This window comes from Stegostoma tigrinum, chromosome 4, assembly GCF_030684315.1.
Source record: "Stegostoma tigrinum isolate sSteTig4 chromosome 4, sSteTig4.hap1, whole genome shotgun sequence".
Taxonomy (NCBI): Eukaryota; Metazoa; Chordata; class Chondrichthyes; order Orectolobiformes; family Stegostomatidae; genus Stegostoma; species Stegostoma tigrinum.
This window is the reverse complement of record NC_081357.1, coordinates 100,064,782-100,075,024: the sequence shown is the minus strand read 5'-3', so window position 1 is coordinate 100,075,024 and position 10,243 is coordinate 100,064,782. Positions and strand designations below refer to the sequence as shown.

The following is a 10,243-nucleotide window of genomic DNA, read 5'->3' as shown; positions in this document are numbered from 1 at the left end:
ATTGTTTACAGCCAAATTTATTGACATCATATTTCATCCTGTAAAAATTAATTGATCCCCAGTTGAGAGGTTTTTATCCCCGATCTAGTCTCACCCTATCACATTACCATTCTAAATCTCATTGAATTATGATCAGTTCTGCCAACATGGTCTCTAATTGAGAGTCTTCCCACTTGCCCAGCTTTAATCCCCAAAAACCCAGGCCAGAATCAACCCCATTATGATCAGCTATGAAGGTTCTCCTGAAAGCGTTTTAAAATTCTGCTGCCTTGGTGTATTTCACACTAATTTCATTCCCAGTTAGTATCAGGGTGCTTGGAATCTTCCAGTATCACTGCCTTATTTTTTATGCACTTCTCAGAAATTTGTCTATAGATTTGTTCTTCTAACTTCATCTAATCGTACACTCCCACTGTGTGATTGTCTCTTAATTGTTCTCCTTTGATAGTGTCATTCCTCCTCATAACTTTGATTGTAGCTTTAAACAATACTGCATTCTCACTTCCTTTTTAATAACCCTCTTCATGTTGCTCTTTCCCCAGTTCTGTGTAAGAACACAATTGCCCCCATGTATATGGCTATCACTACACACTCTCCCTTGCATGTGTGAGAGCACATGCCTCTTGGGTACATGCTAAGACTACATATATCATGGGCATGTGTAACAGTGCACTCCTCTTAGTTACATGTGCATGAGTATGTCTCCATCAGAAATATGCACATATATGCATAGTCTTTGGTTACATGTGTGTGAGTACATGCTCTTTGGTTAAATGTGTGCATGTACATTTCTTTGGGTATAAGTGTAAGAGAGAATGCCACTCAGATACATCTTTAAGAAAACGTGCTCTTCAGGCACATGTGGAAGTATACTGTGTAAGAACATGTGTAAAAGAAAACATTCCATTCAGCACGTTTGGAAGAGTCCATGACCCTCAGGTACATGTGAAAGGTGTATTTGTGAAAGTGTGGATCCCCCTCTTTGATTACATGAAGGAATACTTGCCCCTTGGAATAATGCACATATGCCCCTTTGGTCCATATACAGGGGTACTTACAGGTATATATGTAAAGATGCACTCTATTTGGGTAAATGTGTAAGCGAACATCCTGTAAATGTGCAAACATACATGCCCTTGGGTACATGTATAAGAATGCATGCACTTTGTGTGTAAAGGTACATGCTCCTTGAGTATGTAGGTACATGTTCACTTCAGTATATACTGGAAGTACAAGCCTCTTGCATGTGGGAGGAATGAGGGTGAGTCGTGTCTCTCAGGCTAGGGGGTGGAGGAATTTCCCAATCAGGAGGGTGGGGAATGATGGTGGCATGTCTCCCAGGCTGGGGGGTCTCCCAGACAGGAGGATTGGGAGATGAGGTTGGGTGCCTTAAAGGCTGGGGTTTGGGAGATGAGGATGGCGTGCCTCCCAGGCTATCGGGGTGGGGGGTGCATCTCGCAGTCTGAGGGGTGGGGGATGAATTTTGAGTGTCTACCAGGATGGGGGGGGGGAATCTCCCAGGCTGGGTGGGGTGGGGGTGGGATTCTCCCAGTATTGAGGGTAGGGGATGAGAGTTGGGTGTCTCCCAGGCTGGGGGTGGGGCTGAGGGGCAGTTGGAGCGATCCACTCATGCCAATTCCCATTGGAGGGACCGCGGGAGCGTGAAGTTGGTGAGGAGTGGGCACTGGCAGAACGTCAGCCGGTTTGAGCGGTACCTCCTCCCTCGCCAGTCGCGGTCACGGTAATCTCTGGGGTAGCTCTGTGCCGGGGAATGGAGCGATCTGGGGGAGTGGGCAGTCTGTGAGCAGACTCTGCAATGAAGGAGATGGAGAAGGACCAGACTGAGCAGCTCAATGCACCCAATGAGAGCAACAGCAGCGGCGCCCTCCTGTCCGGAGACGATTACGACGATGAGTTTATTCGCTACTTGTGGCAGGAATATTTGTACCCTGAGCTGTACGAGTGGGTGCTCATCGTCGCTTATATTATAGTGTTCATTGTCGCCCTGGTCGGAAACATACTGGGTAAGTAACACTTTGCTGCCCGTTGTTCCAACGCAGGCGCTGCGCTCCGGGCTTCCTGCAATTGCTCCAATGTTTAACCTCTTAACTTGCTCTGATACCTCTCTCCCTTCCTGCTTCTGTTCACTTAGGAACACGCAACGATTGCAATAAGTCGCCAGTCACTTTTAGGAAGAACCGTCCGAAATTAATTGTAAAAGCACTTTGCTTTCCGTTTCGTCCCGTTGCAATAGTAATGGTGCACCCTTTTTATTACCCAGTTTTCCAATGCCTTCGGTGTAATGTGAGACGATGTACGGAAGTCTTGTTTCCTCAAGAATGCAGAAACGTTAGCAGCGATTATCAAACTAACAGAAATCCAAACTAGCCGAAAGTGCAACGCACCGGCAAATTCCCGCGGATGCTGGAAATCTGAACTGAAAGCAGCTTGGGTATGTTCTGGGTGTCTGTGAACAAGAAGTAACGTTCCAGATCCCAGATTTCACAGGAAAGGTCACTGACGCGAAAGGTGAACTGTATAATTGTCTTTGGGTGTTAAATGCCTTCAATAAGCTGGGTCGTACCGGGTGGCTTCGCTAGTTAGAGACTGTCCAGTCCACCCTGCAGGAGTAGCTGGCGCTCTCTTTGCTCTTGTTAGGTAGGTGCCTTAATCCGCCTGTGTTTCCTGGAGCCATTCTGGCTGCATGCTTTTCAACGTTATTTCCCCGCCCTTCTAAAGTAAGTTTAAGGACATGTTCGAGGAGTAAAACAAAACACCATAATAAATAGCGGATTCTGAAACTTGGGGTCACTCTCATTACAACATACTATACGGCCACGTTATGGACATCAGACTGATGTGCCTTCGTAGAACAGAGGCATTGGGCAAGGCCAGGGAGTGAAATCATGAGATCCGATACCTTCATGAATCCAGATCCCTTACCTCAAACTGCTCAATCTCGCCCTCATATTCTTCCAGTGCCCACAGTTGAGAATGTAGTTACAGGTTGAGGAAATTGTCTTATGTTTTCTGTTCCTATATTTGTAAAGTCCTTGAGCATAGGTTTCAGTGTCATACATTTTCTCACCATAACTTTGACAGACAATTATGTACAATTGTTGATATTATGCATCCGTCTCCACTTCTTGAACCTATGCAATATCAGGACAGCAATATCCTAAAGACTTGAACCTGGAAACAACAATCCTATGCACAGTGGAGAATATGTTGAATGAACAGTGACATACTCCGTTGACATTTGTCCTAGTTTCACTTCCAAGTTAAAAAGTAGATAAATTTTCCAGTCAGACAACATCAGAGGAGCAGGAAAATTGACATTTTGGGTTGGGACCCTTCTTCAGAAATGGGGATGGGAGGCGTGAGGGAGACATTTCCACGTTAGACAGAGGTTCACCTGCACATCCATCAATGTGGTTTACTGCATCTGCTACTGCTGATGTGGCCTACTGTACATTGGTAAGACCAAGCGAAGGCTCGGAGACAGCTTTGTAGAGTATCTGCTCTCTGTTTGCAAGAAATGACAACACCTCTGGTCTCCAAGCACTTTAACTCCCTCTCCCGCTTCCTAGGTGACATGTCCATCCTGGGCCTCCTCCAGTGCCACAATGACACCACCTGCAAACTGGAGGAGCAGCACCTCATATTCTGCCTCAGGAGGCTACAGCCAAATGGCCTAAATGTGCAGTTTCAAAATCTCCCCACCCCCACCCTCATCCCATGACCAACCCTCTCTCTTATCCCCTTATCCTTGAACTGACACAGCCTATCCATCTTCTCTCCCACCTATGCGCTTCTCCCACCAATTCCCACCACTCCCTACCTGCACTCACCTATCACCATCCTACTGACCTTCCCCAGCCCCACCTGTTCTCTCTCTATTTATTTCTGACCTCCCTTCTCACTGCAACCCCCCACCCTCTTTTCTGAAGAAGGGTCCCAACCCGAAACGTCAACTTTCCTGCTCCTCTGATGCTGCCTGGCCTGCTGTGCTTCTCCAGCTCCACTCTGTGTTAGCTCCAACTCCAGCATCTGCAGTTCTTGCTATCTCAAAATGTTCCAATCAGTTAGCTCCAACCCATACCGTGAAACATCACATGCAATTTCCATTCTCACAAGAGGACTTTGAAAACAGAAAAAGAATGCAGACTGCATTAACAGATAAAAATCTTCCTGTTTTAAATTGAAGCTACATTTTTAAATGCTCAGCTTAGAGGATATAATAGGAGAACAAAGTCCTGCAGATACTAGACATTTGAAATGCAAACAGAAGATGTTTGAAATACTCAGCAGGCCAGGTAGCATCTGTGAAGCCCATGATCAACACTAGTTTTGATCTCTCACTGTCTCTGCACAGATGCCACCAGATGTGCTGAAATTTCCCAACATTTGCAGTTTCTATCAGAGCAGAATCAAACCCATTTTTCAGCCCTCCATAAAGCAACCAGACTTCTTGTGTGCCTTTCCTATTCATTCAGCAAGAAATTCCCTGAAGGCCTCAGTCCCCGTACTTGGAATGTTATTCACCTCCCACTCTGGCCCTTCGCATAAGGGTCTAACTTGGGACTTGGATTGACATCAAGCTGTCAATTAATTCAGCAGGTATTCAGATGTGTTGCCAGGGAAAATGCAGGTTTAGTGGAATAATGAATTGGATAGGCTATAAAACCAATTCACTTCATGATGCCGAACCAAAAAGACTTCATTGAGAGATGTGAGATCTTCTCCAATAGAGAACATAGCATCCAGCATTGTGGGAAAAAATCCCATTTTATAAGCTCCCGAATGGTGCATTGTACATGCTGAAATGGTCACGAATTGATTTTTTAATTTTGTGCTGAGAAAGTAAATCTTGCCGCCCACTCTGTTAAAACATTAAAGGTAGGCCAGGAAGTGCAATGATCAAATCCACAAAAGCAAAGAGACACCTGCAATCAAAATAGTTTGAGGAAATTGTTGTGTATTGAATTATAAGGTTTACAACAGGTATAAGAATTCACAGCAGTGTAATGTTTTTATTTTTTATTTTGTTAAATCTTTTGGTATTGAGAGTCTCCTTATTCTTTAAGTATGTCCAACTTGTAAATAATTTCAAATGTCATACTTTTCACAGCTAGACCAAAAGAAAGAATTTGATTACAGTGGAGGGATGCATCTGCTGCTTCCCCCACTCTCTTGGCTGCTTTAATATAATCCCAGAGTCAAAAGGGCCAATTTGCATCACTTGGAAACTGCAGTGGATGACTGTACAGGGTGTTTCATTGTTTTGACCCTCTGTTGCACTCCACTGAGGATGACTAATGACAGCTTACACCAGGGTACCACTACAGTATGAGCCCTCTGTGAAGCACTACTTTGATTCCTCATTGTTTCAGGTGGGGCCTGGTCATTGTCAGTCAGCACAGCACCCAGACTACCAGCTCTTAAAGACTATGTTGACAAAGACAGCACCTTGAAGACCCTACGTTCAACAAAGCCATGTATAGGCTTCTACAAGAGCCTATTTGCCAACCCCTATACCAATGGGAAATTTGCTGATAGGGACAGGGCTGTGAATCTCGGAGTCCCTTGTGAAGAAGCTGCGCATAGGTCACAGATGTATGAAGGTCATGAGGCACTTCTGTTGTAACAGTTGTGTCTTTGAACAGCAGCATTTTTGACTGAGTAATCTCTTCTGGATAGTGTCTCCTCACTGTGAATTCCGGAGGGGCTAGAAAACGTGCATTAAAGATAAAGTGCCCCACATACTTCTGGTTAGGGAATCACACCTTGAGAAATCAAGAGTCTTGTGATTAAAGAAAGAAAACTCCAAATTTTCCAACTTGCAATTTGAATAATCTCAAGACTGACAGCCCCAGAAAAAAATACATGCAATTGTATCCCGTGAGCATTCGAGACTCAAAATTAACATTGCCACCTTCAGTGAGATCTGCCTCCCTCAGGAAAAGCAGCGAATAAACAAGTAGGGAAATACACCTACTAATGGAACAGACAGGCTGACAGTGATTGTCATTTTCATAAGAGTTGGCTTTGCCAATTGGAATTGGACCTTGAACATACTGCCAGAACACCCCTCTAGTATCACTGCAAGTCTCGTGACATTAAATCTTGGTCGTAACCATATACCACTTTCATCACAGATCTCTAACTGGATTGTAACATTAAAGACTGCCTATGTCAAAAAACATTTAAAATTCTCTTGTCTCCAAGTCAAATCTAAATGACGAATGACTGCAATGTTTTGCACAAAATTTGCAAGCAGCTCTCAATCTCTTCAGTTTTGCAAAGAGGAAACTGAGCTTGTCATTGACTGCTGCCAAAACAAAATCCTTCAGTCAACGCGCATCTGGTCAGCTAAATATTCCACTCTCATACATGTCGAGGAGAGGCTTTGGATTGCATTAGGCACTTCCCACATGTTGGCAGCCATCTCTCTTTAATAGCCTTGATTTTTCTGAAGAAGGGTCTAGACTCAAAACGTCAGCTTTCCTGCTCCTCTGATGCTGCTTGGCCTGCTGTGTTCATCCAGCTCTATACCTTGTTATATTGATGAGTGCCTTGCAGTGAGACCTGGACTATGCATCAGTCAGTCATACATGAGAGCAAAGGAGAAATTACATCAGGAATACCTCTGCTGCATTTTGGAAGACGATCAAACACCTCTGTCTATTTTGAGACGAGGACTTCTAAGATTCAGGCAAAGACTCATGCACAATTAATGGATTGGATTCTGCGACCCAGTGGTCAAAAATTAGCTTCCCTGCAAGGCCCCTTTCCTTTCTAACACTGAAATAGGCAACATTCCAGGGAAGACAAAGAAAATTCTCCAAAGACACTCCAAAGCTCTCTTTTACATGTGACAGCATTACCAGAAATGACTGGGAGAAGCTTGCTGTGAATCATTGAAAACGATAACAATTTGTCCATCAAGCTGTATCACACTTACGAATCACATCATCCTAATGATGAGGAAAGTGATAGCATGGAGGGAAAGACAAGTTAAAAAAAAACCCTGCACTCCAAATCCCTTCTCCTCACAGAATTTCCTTCCTCATATGTCCAATGATCTGTGACTTGAAAATCGATCCATTCACGTAGATGGAGAGCCATGACAAAATCTCGCAAGCCTGTGTAGACACTGAGAGATGGTGACTATAAGAATGATGGGGTATTGTGATGGGGTGAGCTCTAAGAACTACCTCAGAAGTATGGATGTTGAACTTGTCCTGTTAGCATTACTCTACACCACATACTGAGCTGAATGACATGACTGTCCACACATTCAATCTTTCAGTAGTTGAAATTCCTCTGTAGACTGAAAGCTCTTTTCAGATCGTTACTCACACTCATCCCTGACAAAGGACAAGCGAGGACATTGAAGAACTCCCACTGAATTCTATATAATATGCAGTGAGGTAGATCTACCAGCGTATCTTCCTAATTCCCCATTCTACAAATACGATTAATTTGACACTACAATTGTGTTACAGCAGCCACTGGCGTATAAAATTGTTAAGCTTTGATTCTTCATCATTTTAGGCATTGTATATATACATAATGGTGTGTGCTTCTTATTTAAATGGGCAGCAGTTGCAATGTTGCTGCTGGTTCACTGCTGCAAGGAATCAGAGTGCTTAGCAACAGCACTTCTTCAGTGTCTAACTTCCTGTTGCTGCTGGTACGGGTTGCAGCTCCTGTCTGGTGTGGTCACTTTGTCTTTAGACAAACGGTACACATAATGGGCCAAAATGTCTCCCTCATTTGTATGTATCATGTTAGAATCTGAATCAAATTGTGTTGAAAAGGGTGGGATCACCTCCAAAGACATCTCTCTGTATGATGATTGGGCATTTGTGATGAATTAGTATAAGTCCATTTTGGTGAGGAGGGTGACTGAGATTGATTGGAGGAATGGCACATGTAAGTAGGAGAGTGTTTCTGTGACCTTTGGAGGGGTATGATGAACAGTGCTCTGGTAAATTTAAAGAAGTTGGAGTTACAGAATGTCTCTTGCATCGGGAGAAATGCTGAGAAGAACAGACGAAAAAGGGCAAGCAATGTTCGAGGTAATTTTAGAGGAAATGACAGACCGGTTCAACTGTTAATTGTATCTGTCAGTCAACAGCAAAACAATGCAAAGGCATTCAAATGTTGGAGGCAACACAGAAAGAGCTAGAACGATGATGTCTGAATGTGTCGGTGTTGGATGTCTGAATTGTAAGGGAGGACTGAAGAGAGTTGAGATGTTCATTAAGACATGAGTTCGTAGAGGTTTGTAATGAAGCAAGTAATTTACCCAGGTAAATGTGAATAATTACTTAGACCATGCATTATTATTAGTGGACTATAAGTTGGAGCTAATAAATACATTTGATTGCAGCAGTCCAAGAAGGCAGTTTATCTGCACAGTCTCAATGGCAGCTTGGGCTGGGCCATAAGAGCTGGTCAAACCCAGTGATGTCCGCATTGCAGAAAATAACTTTCTGAGGGATGGTGCGGTGGGACTCATGCATTTCATTTCCCTGTGATTCTGTAAGTGGACTAGAGATTATTAGCTCCTGTAGTCTGACATTTTGTCCTTATTTCTATTCCCTGATTTACAATACAATAAACTTGCTCAGCAATTCTATTTCTGTTCAATTTCTATTCTTTCTATTCAATGGGAATACAGCATCTTTAATGGGAGAAAGAAGTTTGTAATGGATTATTTACCTTATAAACATGAAGATAAGAAATTGCAATATGTGGGCACAGATTAAGTTATTTTAGCGTATTAACAATTTGAGAGAATATTTTACCCATGCACCATTTCAGTTGAATGTTTCTAGCTTGACATTTGTTTCCTTTTAGAATCTTGGGAGGGTGGGGAGGTTGTGGGGTGGGGTGGGGTAGCAGTGGTGGGGTGGATGGTTTCCATCGTACTAAGACAAAATGGCATTCAGACACCAGGACCAAATGTTCCAACCTCATCATCCAAGTCAAGTGCAAGGACCCAAATTTTAATTTAGTACCGTCACCGCTGGAATTGGAGCTGAGTGAAGCTGTCACTGGGGTAACTTGCAGTTACACGGGTGGATTTTTCGAGGAGTGTCAATCGCACTCAGATTACCACTCTTTTTTTCCCCAGTTAGCAAGATATCCATACATCGGGCATGAGATTCTGTTTGAAGTTATTTCAGAAATATGGAGCTGTACAGGTTCACTGTACAGTCAGGGGGGAGGCAAACAGGTGAGGTGGATGGTATGGGGTCTGAAAGTGGGGAAAGAGATGTAGAGTCCTGGGGAATGTGGTAAGCATTGGGTCCCAGCTTTGGGTAGGGGTGGTTGGGGAAGACGTGTCTGGTCAAGTGACATTGGTAAGTGGAGTGGGGGTGGGGTTTGCGTCAGGTTCTGGGTACAGGGGAGGTGTAAGTGTAGGATCCTGGATGGAAAAAGGGGTTGTCAGATCTGACAGTGGTGGAAGAATGTTGTTGGGTGCCAGGTCTCAGGAAGAAAGTGGAATATCAGGACTCTAGGTGTTTGAAACAGAGTCCAGTCCCAGGGTGAGAGGAAGTGGGGTAGTGTGAGATTTGGCAGTGGAGGTTGTTGGGTTCTGGGAGGTGGGAATGCCTGGTCAGGATCTGAGGGTGTAAGAGGTCTGGGGGAAGTGTGGTTGAGGGGATATGTAGTAAGCTGTAGAATTGCCTTAAAGTTAGACAACAATTGTCTCATTTTTCTTTGCTAACTATTTGCTTAACTTCAGCTGAAGCCTGTGAATTTTTAAATTTAAGTTAATACCATTTGGATAGAAATGCATCATGTACAAATGCTCTTTACAATTTGATTAGTCACGTAGCTCCTGTCGACAGACAACTTGGCTTTACTTCAATAAAGTGCATGTTTTGAACACACTGCAGCTCTGTCCGCTCAAAACATGACGTTAGAAGAGACCCTGAGATGAGTGTTGCAAAGCTGTAAAAAATACGCAGCCACTGACTGAGAGACACAGGTACATACAGATAATGAGCAAACTGTAGATTTCAAGAAGTGAAATTCAACAAAGTATGTCATAGTTGTTATGGTTGCAGTTGATGTAACTATTGGACAAATCAGATCCCAGGCTGAAATCTCTCTTGTTGGACCTTGTTTTCTTTTCCTTTTGTTTCTCTCAAGGCACCTTTCACCGAAACATAGCCACATAATGCTGCAGATTTGATTTGAATAATAAAATAGATGTTAATATTTA

General features: G+C 43.5%; 1 protein-coding gene across 1 annotated transcript in view; it reads left to right on the top strand.

Moving 5' to 3' along the window:
• Nucleotides 1-1,656: 1,656 nt before the first annotated feature.
• hcrtr2 (hypocretin (orexin) receptor 2) overlaps nucleotides 1,657-10,243 on the top strand; it is a 79,774-nt gene continuing 71,187 nt past the window's right edge. Inside the window, exon 1 of the mRNA XM_048531483.2 lies at nucleotides 1,657-2,024. Within this exon, the coding sequence (XP_048387440.1) occupies nucleotides 1,817-2,024 (208 nt within the window). The 5' untranslated portion in view covers nucleotides 1,657-1,816. The remainder of the gene's footprint in view (nucleotides 2,025-10,243) is intronic.